The sequence below is a fragment of the Taeniopygia guttata genome, chromosome 25 (genome assembly GCF_048771995.1).
Source record: "Taeniopygia guttata chromosome 25, bTaeGut7.mat, whole genome shotgun sequence".
NCBI lineage: Eukaryota > Metazoa > Chordata > Aves > Passeriformes > Estrildidae > Taeniopygia > Taeniopygia guttata.
Genome location: NC_133050.1, coordinates 7,695,296 through 7,713,982, shown reverse-complemented (window position 1 = coordinate 7,713,982; position 18,687 = coordinate 7,695,296). Strand labels below are relative to the sequence as shown.

Genomic DNA, 18,687 nt, shown 5'->3' with positions numbered 1-18,687 from the left:
GGATTTAAACAGGTCCGGGGATTGTCCTGAAGGGATTTGGAGAACTCCTGGAGCTTCTCCTCCTCCTCGGGTTGGGTTTGGGACAGCTCTGGTGGCACCAAATCCTTGGATTTGGGTTGGGACAGCTCTGGTGGCTCCAAATCCTCGGAATGGGGTTGGCACAGCTCTGGTGGCTCCAGGGATTGTCCTGAAGGGATTTTGGGAGCTCCTGGAGCTTCCCCCACCCCTTGCTCAGACCTAAAAACCTTTCCCTGTCCCTTCCCATGGAGAAACAAACCCATGGGGTGGAGAAATGAACCCACGGATTGGAGAGATAAACCCACGGGGTGGAGAGATGATCCATGGGGTAGAGAAACGATCCGTGGGGTGAAGAAATGATCCGTGGGGTGGAGAAATGATCCATGGGCTGGAGAAATGATCTGTGGGGTGAAGAAATGATCCGTGGGGTGGAGAAATGATCCGTGGGGTGGAGAAAGGACCTCCTGGGCGATTTTCAGCCGTTCCTGCCCGGGTTTCGCCACCTTGGCTCACCAACGGCCGCTTCCTGCGCGTGGAAAGGGGAAGGAAGGAAGGAAGGAGGTCCCGAGGGGCCGGGCGGGGATGGGGCGCGGCAGGATGGGCCCGAGGGGCTTTGGGGGGCTCTGCCTCGCCCTGCTCTGCTCCGGGGCCGGTGAGTGGGGCCGGGGGCACCGCGGGCTGTGGGGCCGGAGCGAGGATGAGGAGGACGAAGATGAGGAAGAGGAAGGGGTGGAAGGCAGCGGGTGCAGCGCAGGGAAGTCGCTGTAGGGCTTTTCCTGGTGGTTAAGCTCAGGTTTGGGTTGAGTCTGGCTTTCCTGAGCCTGGGTTGTGTTCCCAGGAGGGTTTTGGGGTCTTCTGAGCTGTCCCAGCTCCCCAAATCCATCCCAGCCCAGGAGGGGCTTTTGAACCGTTTTGGGTTGGTTTTGCTGGTTTTAATCTCGGCAGAGCCACGGATGGGACTTGGATGATCCTGGTGGGCCCTTCCACCTCATGTTCCACAATTCCATGCCCCAAATTAGGATATTTTGGGATGTTTTGGGGTATTTTGGGGTATTTTGTAATTCCCTGCTGGTGACCCCAAAATCTCCTGCGTTTCGGAACAGCCTCAGCTTAGCCCCAGCCCCCGTTTCCACTGCGAAAACCTGACAAAATTCGGGTTTTCTGTGTTGGGGGCGAGGTGTGAACCCCACAGGATGTGGGGCCGCCGCTCTGCTCGAGCTCAGCCCCCTCGGAAAGTTGTGGGACCTCCTGAGCTGGAAAAACCCGCCCAGATCACCCCACCCGACCCCAGGACACCCCAAATCCCCGAATCCCGCCCTGTCCCTGGGAGTGCTTCCCAAACCCTCCTGGAGGTTTTGGGGTCGGGGTCATTCCCTGGGAGCTGCTCCAGAGCCCCAAAACCCTCTGGGGGCAGAACTGTCCGGGTCTGCATCCCAAATCCCACCTGGAACACCTCCGGCCGTTCCTGGGATCCTGTCCCCGCTCCCTCAGAATTCCCGGGATTTCCCTCCCTCGCCTCTTTTCCAGAATTTCCTTTTGGGGCCCCTCCTGACCTTTCACCCTCTGCTGCTGTCCCCAAACTCCGTCCCACGTCCCCTGAGGTGTCACTGGGGTGGGTTTTGCCATTCCTGCCCCTGAATTTGGGGGACAAATCCCAAATCCCACAAATTCCCAGCTCTCGGCTCCCAGGAAGAGGAGCCGGGGAGCAGGAACGTCACCGAGGAGATCCCGGAGGGGACACGAGACCCCCTGGAGCCACCAGGACAGCCCAGCACGGCCACCGGGGACGGGGACGCGCTGACAGCGTGGCCGAGGGCCACCACGAGCCCTCCCCGGAGCCTTGGGGACCTCGCGGTGACACCGGCGGGGAACCGAACCCGTGAGTTCCACGGGGAAGGGAGGGAGGTGGCACTGTCCCTGGGAATTGTCACCAACCTGGGGACGTGGCACTGTCCCCTGGGAATTGTCACCGTCATGGGGATGTGGCACTGTCCCTGGGAATTGTCACTGTCACGGGGACATGGCACTGTCCCCAGGGTTCTGTCAACGTCCCCAGGACGTGGCACTGTCCCTGGGAATTGTCACCGTTATGGGGACGTGGCACTGTCCCCAGGGTTCTGTCACCGTCATGGGGACGTGTCAGTGTCCCCGGGGATCTGTCACCATCATGAGGAGGTGACACCACCCCTGGGAGAGCTGTCACCCTTTTAAGGGACGTGCCACTACCCTGGGGACTTGTCACCCACCCCAGAGGATGTGTCACCATCCTGGGGGATTTGTCACCCTTCTGGGGGAGGTGTCCCCACTCTGGGGGACCTGTCACCATCCCAGGAGATTTGTCACCCTCCTGGGGGATGTGTCACCCTTCTGGGGGAGGTGTCACCACTCTGGGGGACCTGTCACCACCCCAGGAGATTTGTCACCCTTCTGGGGGAGGTGTCACCACCCTGGGGGACCTCTCGTACTCTTGGGGACCCTGCCACCACCCTGGAATGTCCCAAACCCCCCTCCCAGTCCCCTCTGTCCCCACAGGAACCTCCTCGGGTGTCCCAGCCCGGTTCTGGTCCCCCGTCATCTTCGTGGTGCTGGCCCTGCTCGTGCTCTTTGTCACCTACCACAGGACCAAGGACAAAGGTCAGAGCTCCCTCCCAGCACCCCAAAACCCCAAAAACCCCAAAGCCACAACCCCAAAATAATCAGAAATGCCCCGAAAAGATCCAGAAGTCACAACCCCAAAACCTCCACAGGCCACAACCCCAAAATAATCAGAAATTCCCCAAAAAGGTCCGTAAGTCACAGCCCCCAAAGGTCCAAAGGTGCCCCAAAATGTCCCTTTTTGGGGTGCAGCAGCATCAGGGGGATCCCGATCCCAAAATCCCTCCTGTGGTGCCAGCTCAGGGCCGGGAGGTTTCCCCTTGCTCAGATCTGGCTCCAAAATCGCCCAAATTCATCCCAAAATTCCCTGAATTCATCCCAGATTTCTCATCTGACCTCAAATTTGCCTCTTTTGGGGTCACCTCTGCCCTTTCCTGCTCCAGCTCACACAAATTTTTGGCCTTTTTGTTTTTTTTCCCTACTCCAAACCCAAACTGGGGCTCGGCAGCTCCATTTTGGGGTTTTCCAAAGGGGATTTGGGGTGGAAAATCCAGGTTTTGGGTCTGTTCTGGTCACAGGGATCCGGGACCAGGCCACGAGCGGCAGCGACTCCTCAGGTGAGCCCTGTGGGGTAAATGGGGTAACTGGTTTTACTGGTTTTGTTTTGTTGGGGCGTCTGATTTTATTGGGGTGTTTTTTAATTGGGGCATTTGCTTTTATTGGGATATTTTGATTTTACTGGAGTATTTTCTTTTACATTTTATTTTATTTTATTTTATTTTATTTTATTTTATTTTATTTTATTTTATTTTATTTTATTTTATTTTATTTTATTTTATTTTATTTTATTTTATTTTATTTTTTAAATGGGTGTTTAATTTTATTGGATTTTTTTTTTTTCTGGGATATTTAATTTTGTTGGAATATTTCATTTTTTTCTGGGATGTTCAATTTTATTGGGATATTTTGTTATTGCATCCCTGGAAGCGCTCGATTCCAGTTTGGGATGGCGGGAATGATCCTAAAGCTCCTCCCATCCCAAACCTTTCCAGAATTCCCAAATCCTCTAATTCCCGGATCTCATCCCAACCCTTCCCTTGCAGATTTGGGAGCTCTGGTCCAGCCTCAGGTCCATGACCCCATCCCAAAAATCCCGGAGCAAACCGAGACCGCCTTGGACCAGCCGGAACCGCCCCAGCCCCCGGTACTGCTTGGAAAAGGGAAAATCCTGGGGAAAAGGGAAAATCTTGGGGAAAAAGGGAAAATCCTGGGGAAAACGGGAAAATTCCGTGAAAAAAGGGAAAATTCTGGGGAAATAGGGAAAATTCTGGGGAAAAAGGGAAAATTCTCTGGGAAAAAGGAAAATCCTGGGGAAAAAGGGAAAATTCCATGGAAAAAGGGAAAATCCTGGGGGAAAAGGGAAAATTCCAGGGAAAAAGGGAAAATCCTGGGGAAAAAGGGAAAATCCCGGGGAAAAAGGGAAAATCTTGGGGGTAAGGGAATTCCCAGGATAAAGGGACAATTTCTGGGATAAAGGGACAATTCCCACCTCTCCCAACTCCCGATTCTCCTCCTTCCCAGCCGGACTCGCCCCCGGGTGGCTCCTGAGGGTCCCAGGGTGGCCCCAGTGGCTCCCAGGCCCTACAACTCTTGGCCCCACAGCCCCACAGCTGAAATAAATTTAATTTTAAAAAAGTCAAAACAGATTCATTTTATTAAAAAAACAAAATTGTACGATTTTAGTTCCTCTATGAAAAAAAAACAAAAACAAAAAGCCCGAAAAACAACCAAACACCAACGGAAAAAAAATTCCTACCATTGCCGGAACGCTCCGATCCACTGCAAAAATCCGGGAAAATCCAAGCTTTTCTTATATATTAAAAACCATTAATTTGACATTTTACAACTTTCTACACGCATGCACAAAACTCTCGGCTCTGCGGGAAAACAAATTCCAAACCCAACCCCGAAAACGGAACCAAAAAAAGGGAATTTTGATCTCCCAAAATTCCCAAATGGAATCGTGAATTCCCCACCCCTCCCAGGAAGATCCATCCGCCTTTTTTTTTTTTTTTTTTGCAGGAAAATGCCCCAAAATGGGCTCCCAGTTGAAATTCCCTAAAGAATTCCCCCCAAAAAGTCCCCCAAAAAAGGGGGATTTCCTGGAATTCGGGATGGATCTCCCCATTTTGCTACTGGTGCTTACTGGGGAAGCCTCCCCTGGCTCCAAACTCTTCCTTTTTAGTGCTTAGGACAAAACCGACCCCAAAACCCGACCCCAAAACGCCTCCCTGGAATGAAATCCGGCACTTCCAACCCCACGAGGGTGGAGGTGGAAGCTGGAGCAGGGGGGGAAAAAAAAAAGGGAATAAAATTCCAAATCCATCCATGAGGTATTTGCGACCTTAAGAGCAAAACCAGGAGGAGGCAAAAAAAAAGCGTTTTCCGTGGGAATTCCGTGGGATTCCGTGGGAATTCCGTGGGATCACCACGGAGCCGCCTCACCGAGGGACGCTCCTGAAGGACCTCGTTGACCTCTCCCAGGAGCTCCTCAGGGTTACGGATCCAGGATCGCCCCACGGAGAAGCCGCTGGAATCTGGGACGCGGATCCCCTCTGGAGCAGCAAAATCCACCCAAAAAATATCCCAAAACCTCAGTTCAACCTTCGGCTCCTCCAAAAAAACCCCAAATTTCCGCTGGTTTTTCCTAACCGGAGGCGAGGAGGACGCTCCCAAAACCTGGGGTGCACCACGGGAGCTTTTCCATAGCAGCCACGGATCCTGGAGATGCTTCCAAAATCCTTCTCCTCGCCCAAAGGATTCCCTTGGGATTCCAAACCCAGCCCCGGGGCCGGGCAGGGGTTTAAGGCCAGAGCCAGGACAGATGTCCAGGAGGAAACGGACAGGAGCAGGAGGCCTGTGGGACCCGGAGCTGCTCCAGGACGCTGGTGAAGAAGGAAGTTGGGAATTCTTGGAATTAGCCCTTGAGTTACGGCTCCAAAGGATCCGGATTTTGGGAATGAGTAGGAGGAGGAGGAGGAAAAGGGGCTCAGCCACCTCAGGAAAGGACGAGTGGTCATGATCCCAGCAAGGCGCCGGAGCCGGGAGCGGCATTCCCAGTTTTCCGCAGCCTGGCGGCGCCGGAGGTGCCAAATTCGGAGATTGGGAGCCGGAAGAATTCGGGAGAAGTCCCATCCCGGCCAATCACACCGAGGTCTCCGACTGCAGCCTCATGATGAACTTGTGCGACTTGGGGTCCACGAACTCCTCGGAGAGCTTGAAGAACGGGATCTTCTTGGTGGACACCACCAGGCTGAAGTCCTGGCGCTTCAGCACGAAGACCACGCCGTCCTTGAGGCCGTTGGTCACCGGCTCCTCGCTGACCAGCGTCCACTGCTTGGCCAGCCAGCGGTCCTTGTGGTACTGGATGGTGGGACCGGCCGTCAGGTACCGCTCCAGGAAGGCCTTGGGAAAGGGGAAGGACACGGCAACGTCAGCCCCGCCCGGCTCGGCCCAGGCTTTGGCTTTGGAGGGAAAAACGGCCCCGTGGTGCCGCTTTGGGGATTTCTGGGGGCGGATCCTGGGACGGTCCAGGTTGGGAAAGAGCTCCGAGGTCACCGAGTCTGAGCTGAGGCCAATCCCCGCCTGCTCACCCAGAATTCCAGGAATTCCTCAGACACCCCCAGGGATGGCCACTCCAACCCTCCCTGAGGCCCTTCCAAAGCCTTTCCAGGAGGAATTTTCCCAAATTTCCCACCCTGGCACAGCTCGAGGCCGTTCCCTCTTGTCCTATGCCCATTCCCTGGGATCAGATCCCAAATGCCCCCTGGCAGATCCCAAATCCCCCCTGGCAGACCCCAAATCCCCCCTGGACCCCCCTTTTCTCCAGGCTGAGCTCCCCCAGCTCCCTCAGGATTCTCCATTCCCTTCTCCGGCTGCTCCAGCTCCATTCCCAGTTCCCTGTGAGAAGGACCCAACCCCACCTCGCTCCAACCCCTCGTTTTCCCCATGGGATGATCCCAAATGGGACGAAACCCACCCGAATCCCGCTTGGACGGCCCCACGCACCTTGGGGGTCATGTCGTGGGTGATGCAGAACTCCAGGTGCTGCAGGATGCTCTCCATGGTGTGGTAGGGCTGCTGCTTGGTGGTCCTCAGGTACTTCTGCATGGCGCGGGCCATGGAGGCGAAGATGGCCTGGGCGGCCTCGCGCGGGTCCATGATCTCCCGCGGGTTCTTCTGGTCCTCCTCCTGCAGCCGCTTGATGTGGGTGAAGGCCTCTTCCACCGCCACCACCAGCCTGCCGGAGAGATGGGAAACCCCGCGGATTTGGGATGGAAAATACCGCGGATTTGGGATGGGAAACCCCTTGGGTTTGGGATGGGAAACCCCACAGATTTGGGATGGAAAATCCCTTGGATTTGGGATGGAAAATCCCTTGGGTTTGGGATGGGAAACACCTTGGGTTTGGGATGGAAAATCCCTTGGATTTGGGATGGAAACCCCTTGGGTTTGGGATGGGAAACCCCGTGGATTTGGGATGGGAAACCCCGTGAATTTGGGATGGAAAATCCCTTGGATTTGGGATGGGAAATCCCTTGGGTTTGGGATGGGAAACCCCACGGATTTGGGACGGAAAACCTTGTGGATTTAAGATGCAAAATCCCTTGGATTTGGGACAGAAATCCCTTGGATCCAGGATGGAAATCTTGGATCCGGGATGGAAATCTTGGATTTGGTGGGATTTACTCAAATGGATGAAGGAAGCCAAGCTTCAACCAACTTGGTTGAAGATCCATCCAAACGACCGCCCTCGGGACGAGCCGGGATCGCCCCCTGGAATCTCCCCACCCATGGAGAAGCCGGAAGGAGCCCACCACGGCATTCCCGAGGCGGGGAATCCGCGGATTTCTCCGCACCTGGCGCGGCGTTTCCGCACCCGGCGCTCGTGCTCGGCCTCCTCGTAGTAGAACTCGTTGTGGCTGTTGTCGCGCCGCCGCGCCGCTGCCGCGATCACCGCCCGCGACTGCCCCGTGGAGTTGTTGGTGGAGTTCTCTGCGGGGCCGTCCCGACCAGGGATGAGCTCGGATTCCGCACCCGGAGCTCCCCCAAAAAAATTCCCCAGAGGAACACAGGGATGGGGATGGAGAAACGGGAGAAGAAGGAGAGGAGAGGCCACGGGAAAAGGGAAATCTCACCCTCGCCGAGGGAATAGACCTTAAAGCCGGACATTTTCTTGGAAAGGACGGATTTTGGAAGGTTGAGGAGGGCGGGGTTGTAGACCGGGAAGTCGTGGTAGTAATTCTCCAGGATCCACACGGCCGCTCGCTGGATGCTGCCGGGGGAAATGTGGGGCACGGGGAGAGTGGGGAATGTGTGAGGGACAGGAGGGGCTGGAATGGAATTCCCGGGGAAAAACGCGGCTGCCCCATTCCTGGAAGTGCCCAAGGTCGGGTTGGAGCCACCTGGGATGGTGGGAGGTGTCCCTGCCCATGGATCTTTAAGGTCCTTCCAACCCAAACCGTTCCATGATTCCATCAATTCCCAGAGAAAAGAGCTCCAGGATCTGAGCGGTGGCCGAGTCCCACTTGGTCATCCCGAGGACTCTCCAGGAATTCCTTGGACACCTCCAGGGATGGCCACTCCAAACCTCCCTGGTCAGCCCCTTCCAAGGCCTGGCTGCCCTTTCCAGGAGGGATTTTCCCAAATTTCCCACCCTGGCACAGCTCGAGGCCGTTCCCTCTTGTCCTGACCCCATTCCCTGTGATCAAACCCCCCTCGGAGGAACCCAAAACCCCGTCAGATCCCCTTTCCTCAAGGCTGATCCCTTCCAGCTCCCTCCCAACTTCTCCACGCTGCCTCTCACCACCTTTTCCACAAAAACAAACCCCCATTCCCACCACGGGAACGCCCGCCCGGCCACCGCGGCCGTCCCCACCTGAGGTGGCCGACGTTGTAGAAGCGGCTGGCGCCGTCGGCCGAGCGCACGGCCTTGAGCGTGAACTGGGGCTGGAGCTGCCGCAGCTCCAGCAGCACCACGGCCAGGTAGTGGACGAAGAGCAGAGCGTCCACCAAGGAGACGGCGAACTGCACCACGCCGCGGTAGTTGCGGTCCCGCGAGTCCAAGATCCGCACGCCGTAGAAGAGCCAGTAGGACACGACCAGCAGGAAAACCAGCACCATCAGCAGGGCGCGGAACACGAAGACGCGCGGGAAGAAGGCTTTGGGGCGGCGGAAGAACAAGGCCCAGCTGCCCAGCAGGAGGATGAGGAGTTTGAAGGCCACCGAGATGAAGAGCCCCTCGCAGGGCGTCCCACAGGGCTCCAGCTCCTCCCGCCACAGCAGCTGCGGGAGGAGGAGGAAGGCCAAGGGCGTGAGGAAGGCCAGGAGCGCCAGGGCCACGCCCAGGGCCACGCCCAGGTGGCGGGAGCAGTCCAGGTGGGCGCTGTCCTCCATGTCCTTGGTGATGCGCGTGAGGTCATCGTGGGAGATGCTGTGCTCCGACGTCCCCGTCACCACCGTGGTGGTCTCGCCCCAGTTGTCGTCCTGGGGAGGGCACAGGGGACATTTCCGGGGGTGGCTCCGTGTCCCACCTGTCCCAGGTGGCCACCTCACCTCCAGGACCTCCCATGCTTTGCACCTCCAAGCCAAGAGTGTCCCCATTGTCACCCTGGGGAGGGGGCAGGGGACATTTCCGGGGGTGGCTCCGTGTCCCACCTGTCCTCACCTCCAGGACCTCCCATCCACCACAGTTCCAAACCAGGAATTGTCACCCTGGGGAGGGCCCAGGGCACATTCCCAGGGGTAGCCCCAAATTCCTCCAGTCCCAGAGGAACATTCCCAAACCCCCATCCCACCTCCACGCCGGGAGCGCATCCCGGAGCCATCGCCTTCCTCGGGGCGGCAGAACCTCAGCCCGGGACTGGGAGAGCAGCGATTCCGCCGGGAATGTTCCCTCTGGGAAAGCTCCGGCTCCAGCAGGAGCAGCTTTGGGATCGGGAAGCTCCCGGCAGGAGCAGCTTTGGGATCGGGCAGCTCCCGGATTTCCTGGCAAACCCCCCCGGCTGGCAGGGCCAGAAGGAACATGCCCGGCACGCCCCCGCACCGCTGCCCGTGCCGGCAGGGCTGGGAATGGTTGGGAATTGTTGGGAATTGTCGGGAATGGCTCCGGACAGGCCCTTCCCTGCTCCAGAACCCACTCTCCCAGCCAGAGAGGTGCCAAAAATCCTGGATTCCTTCCCAGCTGGATTCCTTCCCACACCCCGTGGGTGTCTTTCCCTCACTCTGCTTTCGGGCACTTGGACGTTCCCGGAATTTGGGTTTTTTTCCCATTTCAGATCTTTCCCCACAAGTTTCTGCCGGAAAACTGGCACCTGTGAGGGTGCCTGGCACAGGTTTTTCCATGGATCCCCCACCCCTGGAAGCGCCCAGTCCCAGCTCGGGGCACCCTGGGATAGCGGGAGGCGTCCCTGCCATGGGATGATCCTCAAGGCCCCTTCCAGCCGATTCCACGGCTCCACGAATTTCATTCCAAAGGGCAAAGCGGAGCCCGGGGCTTTCCAGCGGGACGGGAAGGGCGGCTTCGGGAGCCCATTCCCAGGAAAAGCCGCCGGAGAGGGAACATGAAAAGCGCCGGAGCCGCCGGCGTGGGCGGACTGGGAGAGGATGAAAGGCCGGGATCGGGCTCCGCGGAGCCCGGAGGAATTCCAAAATTTGGGAACGAGGGGCACCGGGGGCGGGGCAGCCTGCCCTGTTCCATCCGGGTGGGAATTTGGGGCAAATCCTCGAGGTTTGGCTCCGTCGGGATCGGATCCCGGGGGCGTTTTCCAGCCCTGGCTTTTCCCGAGGCGCCGCCGGAGCCGCCGCCGTGTCTCCTTTCATTTTCTCATTTTCTCCTTTCCCGGGACCGGCCCGACCGGCCGGACCGCTCCGCCGGGAAATTCCGCCGGGAAGCTCCCGGGGCCCGCCGGGATCCCCCCTCGGGGTTCCAGCCCTTTCCCCGCTCACCCTCTCGTCCCCCCGCGTGGATTCGTTGTCCAGCAAAGGCTCTCCCGGCGCTTGGATCGTCACCGATTTGTCCCCACGTGTCCCATCCCGGCTCTTGGAGCGGTGCCGCTCCCGCCGATCCCTGGGAAAAGGGGAAATGGGGGGAAAAGGGGCAAAGCAGGGTTGGGACACACACCGGGATGGGGGCGCCCACGGAATGTGGGACGGGGAGCGCGGGTGCCCCACCTGTGCTTGCGGGAGCTGCGGGAATGGCCGGATTTGTAGGAATATCCGGAATACTGCGACTCGTTGTCCATGGCGTCGGAGCGCCGGGCTTTGTGCCGCTCCAGGACGTGGGATTTGGGTTTTCCCGGGAGAGCGGCCAGGGCCTCCTTCAGCGGGGGCTTCTTCAGGCCCAGGGGCGCCTTCAGGAAGTCGACCGTGACCTTGAGGGGCTCAATTTTGTCACCTTGGGGTGGCCTCGCTCAGGAGAAAAGGACGCGCCCGCCTGCGGGGACACGCGGGGACGTCACTGGGGCCGGCCCAGTATGGCCCAGTATGGTCCAGTATGGCCCAGTATGGCCCAGTATGGCCCATACGGCCCAGTATGGCCCATACGGCCCAGTATGGTCCAGTACAACCAGTACAGCCCAGCATGGCCCAGTATGGCCCAGTATGGTCCAGTATGGTCCAGTACAACCAGTACAGCCCAGCATGGCCCAGTATGGTCCAGTAAGGGGGGAAAGGTCCCAGAGCCCATCCCGACCCTGCATCCCATTGCCTGGTGGGAAATGGGGTTGGGAAAGGGGATTTGGGGTCGGGAGGAGGAGGGAATTTGGGATCTGGGGCAGGGAAAGGGGATTTGGGGTCGGGAGGGAGAGGGAATTTGGGATCTGGGGCAGGGAAAGGGGATTTGGGGTCGGGAGGAGGAGGGAATTTGGGATCTGGGGCTGTGTCCGCCCCCACCCTTGGGAATCTGGGAATTCCGCCGGGGTGATCCTGCCAAACCCTGCCGCCTTTTCCCGAGGGTTTTGGGGGAATCCGGCGCCCCAGTCCCGCAGTTCGGGAGGCCCCAGCTGCCCCTGGGAGCCGTCCCAGCTTCCCGGGTTCCCATGGAAATCCCATTCCCACCAAATCGACCCCAAAAAAGCCTCGGGCCCCTTTCCCAAGGCCCCGGGAAAGGGGGAGAAGGGGTCAAGGAGGCGAAAACAATTCCTTTGTCCGGAATTCCGGATGATCCCGCACGGATCTCCATGGAAACCGAGGCCTTTCCCCGCTCCCGCCATTGTCTGGGAGACGGGAATGGGGCCGGAGACACCGGGGGTCCCGGTATGGCCCAGTAACCCCAGTAAGGGCTGGATCCCGTTCCAGTAACCCCAGTAAGGGCTGGATCCCGTTCCAGTAACCCCAGTAAGGGCTGGATCCCGTCCCAGTAACCCCAGTAAGGGCTGGATCCTTCCCAGTAACCCCAGTAAGGGGTGGATCCTGTCCCAGTAACCCCAGTAAGGGCTGGATCCCGTTCCAGTAACCCCAGTAAGGGCTGGATCCTTCCCAGTATCCCCAGTAAGGGCTGGATCCCGTTCCAGTATCCCCAGTAAGGGCTGGATCCCGTTCCAGTAAGGGCTGGATCCTTCCCAGTACGGCCCACTATCCCCAGTAAGAGACGGATCCTGTCCCAGTATCCCCAGTAAGGGCTGGATCCTGTCCCAGTAACCCCAGTAATGGGATGGATCTTCTCCCAGTATGTCCCAGTAACCCCAGTAACGGGTGGATCCTCTCCCAGTATGTCCCAGTATCCCCAGTAATGGATGGATCCCACCCCAGTATGTCCCAGTCCCCCCAGCAATGGGATGTATCCTGTCCCAGTATGTCCCAGTAATGGGTGGATCCTGTCCCAGTATGTCCCAGTATCCCCAGTAATGGATGGATCCTGTCCCAGTATGTCCCAGTAACCCCAGTAACGGGTGGATCCTCTCCCAGTATGTCCCAGTATCCCCAGTAATGGATGGATCCCACCCCAGTATGTCCCAGTCCCCCCAGCAATGGGATGTATCCTGTCCCAGTATGTCCCAGTAATGGGTGGATCCTGTCCCAGTATGTCCCAGTATCCCCAGTGATGGGATGTATCTCGTCCCAGTATGTCCCAGTATCCCCAGTAATGGATGGATCCTGTCCCAGTATGTCCCAGTAACAGGTGGATCTTGTCCCAGTATGTCCCAGTATGTCCCAGTAATGGGATGGGGATGGATCCTGTCCCAGTATGTCCCAGTATCCCCAGCAATGGGATGTATCCTGTCCCAGTATCCCCAGCAATGGGATGTATCTCGTCCCAGCATGTCCCAGTATCCCCAGTAATGGATGGATCCTGTCCCAGTACGTCCCAGTATGCCCAGTTTCCCCGGCAGGACCGTCCCGGGCTCACTCACCGGGCGGCTCCGGCGGCGGCGGCTCCGTCCCGGCGCTCTCCGAGGCCTTTGGAGCGTGCGGAGCCTCTGGAGCGGCCGGCATCGGCCACGGGCCGGGCATGGGGGGCTGCTCACGGCACGGGGGGGCCGCCCTGGAGCTGCGGGAGCCAAACAGCGGGAATTCGGCAGCTCCTCCCAAATTCCCGGACCCCCGTAATTCCCCAATCCCAAAGGTTCCCAAATCCAGTTCCTGAATCCGGCCAGTTCCCAAATCCAATTCCCGAATCCTGCCAGTTCCCGAATTCCACCAGTTCCCAAATCCAACCAGTTCCCAAATCCAATTCCTGAATCCTGCCAGTTCCCAAATCCAATTCCCGAATCCTGCCAGTTCCCAAATCCAACCAGTTCCCAAATCCAATTCCTGAATCCAATTCCCCAATCCCACCAGTTCCTAAATCCAATTCCCAAATCCCGCCAGTTCCCAAACCCCACCAAATTCCCAAATCCTGCTAATTCCCAAATCCAATTCCCAAATCCAATTCCTGGACCCCGCTAATTCCCAAATCCCACCAATTCCCAATCCAATTCCCAAATCTTGCCAATTCCCAAATCCAGTTCCCAAATCCAGTTCCCAAACGCGCCAATTCCCGAATCCCGGCGCTTGGGGATTCCTTGGGAGCACCGTGGAGAAGCGATTGGACACCCCACCCCAGGCATCCTAAAATTTTTGGGAATCATCATCCTGAATGATCAGCTGGGATAAATTTGGGATTCTCCAGGAATGCCTGAGTTTTCCAGAAATCCCAGTGTCTCCAGCTGAAGTGAATTTGGGATTTTCCATGAATCCTGGGATTTTCCAGGTATTCTGAGGTCTCTTGGGCCCAACTTGTGGATTCAGCCAAAATAAATTCGGGATTTTCCAGGAATCAGGGGGTTTGCCAGGTGTTATCCCCACCCCAGCAGTTTTCCAAAGGGAATTCAGGAATCCCAGCAGGAATCCGGGATCCAGGAGCTCCTCATCCTCTCGTTCCAGCAGGAAAAAACAAAGGGGGATTTTTCTTGGAATCTTTTCCAGCAGAGCCGGTTCCACAGCCCTGGAAAAGTCGGGAATGGATTCCTGGAGTCTGGGAGACGCCGGGAGCCAGAGCAGGATGCAAAAGAGGAGGAGGAAAATTCCTATTTTTTAATCCTGGGATGATCAAAGCTCCCAAAAAATCCCCCCAGGGCTGGAGAGTCTTTGCCATTCCCAACGTCTTCAAGTCCAGGCTGGAATTTTTCCTGGGATGGGACTCGGGATCAAAGTCCTGAACCTCAAATCCAACGTTTGGGATTCAAATATTCCCAAAAGAGCGAAAATAATTAAAAATAAAAAAATAAATCCAAGTGTTTCCACAAGAAAAAGCTTCTTCTCAACGGCTCCAGAGAGAGAATTCCAAGAGGAAAATCCACTCCTTCCTGATCCGGGGTTCTGGGAATGAAATTTCCTGGGAAAAATCCCACTTGGAGAGGGGGAATCTGGTGGGTGAAGGATCTGGGATTCCATCCTGGAGGAACTGGGAATCAGGGGGGATTGGGAATGGGGTGGGAGCATCCCAAGGCTCCTTTGCCAGGAGACTCCAACTCCGGGATCCAGCCGGGAATCTGGGATGTGCTTCCAAAGGGAGAGAGAATCCGGGGATTGTCCAGGCTGGGAAAGATCTCCGAGGTCACCGAGTCCGAGCTGGGATGGATCAACATCCGAATTCCAGGAATTCCCTCCAGGGATGGGATCCAACCCTCCCTGGGCCTTTTCCGCTGCTTCCCAACCCTTTTCCCATGGAAAAACCATCCCAAATTTCCTGCCCTGGCACAGCTCAAGGCTGATCCCTCTTGTCCGGACCCCGTTCCCTGGGATCAGATCCCAAATTCCCTCTGGATCCCCCTTTTCTCATGGATCACCCCCCAGGTCCCTCAGGATCCTCCGTTCCCTTTTCCAGCTGCTCCAGCCCCGTTCCGATCCATGGAATTTCCCACTTCCCTTCCCAGCCCCTTTTTCCATGAGGATCCAACCTGGAAATCCTGCAGCACCTGCAAAACTGAATCCCAGAGCTGGAGGATCCCGGAATTCCAAATTCCCAGCAAAAAAAAACCCTGGGGATTCTGGAATTCCCACGCCACATCCCTAAATTCCCTCATTCCAAATTCCTGGGGAGCGCTCAGGATTCCCTGGAGAAATCCCAAATTCCTGAGGGGTGTTCAGGATTCCCTGGAGAAATCCCAAATCCAAGCTCCTCATGCCTTCCAACAATCCCAAGGACACCCCAAAGCTGCTTCCAGGTGGCTCCACGGGATTTGGGAAGGACGATCCCAGAAATCCACATCCTTGCTCGGAATTCCGATGTTTTCTCCAGGAGAAACCCCAAAACCCCAATTCCTGCCCCAAAGGGACGCCCGGATCGCCCAGGATTGGGGTTTTGGATCCGTGAGAACTCTTCTCCAGCAGCTCCCGATCCTTTGGGATCCCCCCAGTCCAATATCCGTGTCCAGGATCCCGGAGAAGCGGCAGGGACGGGATCCGGCCGGGATCGAGGAACGCGTCCAGGGATCCCGCAGGGCAGCAGGGCTGGAACTCCTCGGATTTGGGGCGGTGCTGCCGGAATTCCCAGCCGGGAATTCCCAAATCCCTTCCCAGGATCCTCTTCCCGAGCATCCCGGCCGGACAAGAAATCCATAAAAGCTCCGCTTGGAAAACTGATCCCAAATCCCGAATGGAGCCGGATCCGCGACCTCGGGGCTGCTCCTCTGGCCCATTGTCTGCCGGAGCCGGGAAAACAAGGACCGGTCCCATGGGATCATTCCCGAGGCCGGGATGTCCCCGGCCCCTCTGGAATTCCGGGGTGACCTCGGCCCGAAGCGGCCGCCCCCAGGTCCCCCCTCTCCGGCCGCCGCCTGTTAATTGTTGATTGTTCATTAATTAGATCATCCCAGCTTCACAAAGCCCCTGGAAAATCCTCGGGATCCCGTCTGACTCCGGCCAGATCCTCGGATTTCTGGGATGGAGCCGGAGAAAATCTTCTTTTCCAGGAGATCTGAATCATTCCCAAATCTCCTTTTTTTTTGTGTGTTTTGATTTCTTTTTGTTGTTCTGTTGCGTTTTCACCTCCGCCCGCGGGGTGGGGGGAAAAAGGATCCCAAAGGAAAAAAAATCATCCCAGGCCGGGCTCCTCCCGGGAACTCCCGGCGGCTCCAGGGCGGCTCCGCCAGGAACCGGCTCGGGATCCGGCCGGGGCTGTCCCGGAGCCGGGAGCACCGGGCACGCCCGGCCAGGGACCCCCGGGCACCGGGCAGGGCCGGGGGACAGCGGGGACAGAGGGGGACACGGGGGACAGAGGGACACGGGGGACAGAGGGGGACACGGGGGACAGAGGGACACGGGGGAGAGAGGGACACGGGGGACAGAGGGACACGGGGGACACAGGGGGACACGGGGGACAGAGGGACACGGGGGACACAGGGGAAAGAGGGACACGGGGGACAGAGGGACACGGGGGACACCCCGCCCCAGGGACCCCCGGGACGGCCCCGCCGCGCCCGGACACCGGCGAGGGGATGGGGACACCTGGGACAGCGCGGGGGACACCGGGGACACCCCGCAGGTGAGGGGGGGGACACACTGGGGACACCGGGGGGGACACACTGGGGACACCGGGGCACACCCCGAGGGTGATGGGGACACCGGGAACACCGGGGGACATCCCGCAGGTGCCGGGGACACGGGGGACACCCCGAGGGTGCCGGGGACACCCCGGGGACGCCCCGCAGGTGCCCCGGGATGGGCACAAAGCGCTCCGAGGCCGCCGCCGGGGGGGGTTCAGGGGGTCCCGGGGGTCGCACCGCGCCCCGAGGAGGCTCCAGCGGAGCCCCGCAGCCCCTCGGGGTCCCCGCGGGGGTCCCCGGGGAGGTCCCGGGGGGGGTCCCGGGGGGCTCCCGGGGGTCCCACCGCCCCCTCCCCAGCCGGGACCCCCGGCCCAGCCCCGGGCTCGGGGCTCCCGCAGCCGCCGCCAGCCCAGGCAAAGCCGCGGCCGGCGGGGCCCTTCCCGCGGGGAGCGCGCCCGGCGCGGCCCCGGCGCGGCCCCGCTCCCCCGCCAGCCCCGGGGCCGGTTCGGCATCCCGGGATCCCCCCGGCAGCGGCCCCAGCCCCCCGGTGCCCCCCACTCACCATCGCCGCCGCACCTTTGTGCGCGTCCCCCCCGCACCGAACCCCGGCGGCGGCGGCGGCGGCGGCGGCGGCGGAGGAGGAGGAGAGGAGGAGGAGGAGGAGGAGGAGGAAGAGGAGGAGGAGGCGGAGGAAAGCCCGGTCCCCCGGAGCCCCCCCGAGCCCGGCCCCGGACCCCCCCGCCCCCGCTCCCGCCCATTGTCTGCGCTGCGCGCCCCCGGCGCCGCCGCGGGGCCATTGTTTGGGGCGGGGGGACACCCGGGGACCCCCGAACTCCCGGGGACCCCCCCCGACAGCCAGAGACCCCCCCGAGCCGGTGGGATTTGGGGTGAGGATGCGCTTTTTTGGGGGAGGGGGCGTTTTTTGAGGAGAGCCCCCCTCTCATTTTTGGGAGGACGGAGCGTTTTTTTGGGAAGAATCCCCCGTTTTTTTTGGGGGGGGGCAGTGAGGGTTGAGCCCCCACCTGGTGTCCCCTCCCGCGTGGGTTCCCAAGAGGTCTCAGCACCCCAAAATCGCCTCCCCAAAGGGTTCTCAGCCCCCCAAAATTGCCCCCAAGGGGTCTCAGCCCACGGGGGCGGGGCACAGCCCAGCTGCTCCCACCTTGTTTTGGGGTTTGGGGAAGGATTCCGGACCCCATAAACCCCCCCCCCGAAAAAATATGGGGTGCGGGTCCTGCCTCCGGCCGGGTTTGGGGTGTCCTGGGGGTGGGGGGTGGTCCGGCCGTGCCCCCCGTGTTTGGGGTCACCCCCGACCCTCAGCCCCAGCGGTTCGCGGGCGCGTGGGGGCGGCTGGAAGACCCCAGCCCCATCCCTGCGGAAATGGGGGGGACCCCCGGCCTGCAGGAGAGCCAGGGCGGCGGCAGGGATTTTTTGGGGGTGCTTAGGGCCAGCAGCACCCCTCGAGCCAGCAGGGGTCTCTGGGGACACACGGGGGGCTCCAGCCCTTCATCCCCCCACAGGGAGGGACCCCAAATCCCCCCGAGCCCCCCAAGGCCGCCCCACGGCGTGCGCCGCGCGGGGGGGGGCGCGGCCGCTGCCCGGAACAGCCGAGCGCTCAATGGGCGAGGGTGGGAACGCGCGGGCCACGCCCCCGGCGGCGCTGACCAATGGCGTGAGGCGGGGGCAGAGAGCCGCGCTGCCATTGGTGGGATTGAAATGCCTGGTGGGGTCAATGGGGAGGAGGGGCCGGGAGGGGAAAGGGGCGGGGGGAGGCGGGGGCGGGGGGATTTTGGGGGATTTGGGGGTTTTGGGGGGTGACCCCATTGCTGTGGGGTCCGTGCCGGGGGTCCCTGGTGACCCCATTGCTGTGGGGTCCGTGCCGGGGGTCCCTGTGACCCCATTGCTGTGGGGTCCGTGCCGGGGGTCCCTGTGACCCCATTGCTGTGGGGTCCGTGCCGGGGGTCCCTGTGACCCCATTGCTGTGGGGTCTGTGCCGGGGGTCCCTGGGCCGCCCGCGCAGCTGTCCCGGGACTCTCCCGCCCCGCTCCGG

General features: G+C 59.6%; 2 protein-coding genes across 3 annotated transcripts; one reads left to right on the top strand and one right to left on the bottom strand.

Annotated features, from left to right (window-relative positions):
• The first annotated feature begins 537 nt into the window (after positions 1-537).
• On the top strand, positions 538-4,998 carry LOC115498454 (uncharacterized). 2 transcript variants are annotated; one of them, XM_041721084.2, is made up of 6 exons: positions 538-670; positions 1,694-1,897; positions 2,551-2,652; positions 3,192-3,230; positions 3,717-3,817; positions 4,696-4,998. In XM_041721084.2, the coding sequence occupies exons 1-6, from the start codon at positions 601-603 to the stop codon at positions 4,723-4,725; spliced, it is 546 nt and encodes a 181-aa protein (XP_041577018.2). In that variant the 5' UTR covers positions 538-600; the 3' UTR covers positions 4,726-4,998. The 2 variants fall into 2 exon arrangements, with proteins under 2 accessions (XP_041577018.2, XP_030147321.4); XM_030291461.4 differs by lacking the exon at positions 4,696-4,998 and adding an exon at positions 4,195-4,315.
• VANGL2 (VANGL planar cell polarity protein 2) lies at positions 4,310-17,307 on the bottom strand. The gene is made up of 9 exons (XM_072918520.1): positions 17,203-17,307; positions 13,026-13,162; positions 10,846-11,107; positions 10,621-10,741; positions 8,552-9,159; positions 7,812-7,948; positions 7,533-7,668; positions 6,682-6,913; positions 4,310-6,078 (listed from the first exon to the last, which is right to left on the bottom strand). The coding sequence occupies exons 3-9, from the start codon at positions 10,914-10,916 to the stop codon at positions 5,818-5,820; spliced, it is 1,566 nt and encodes a 521-aa protein (XP_072774621.1). The 5' UTR covers positions 10,917-11,107; positions 13,026-13,162; positions 17,203-17,307; the 3' UTR covers positions 4,310-5,817.
• Positions 17,308-18,687: the final 1,380 nt, after the last annotated feature.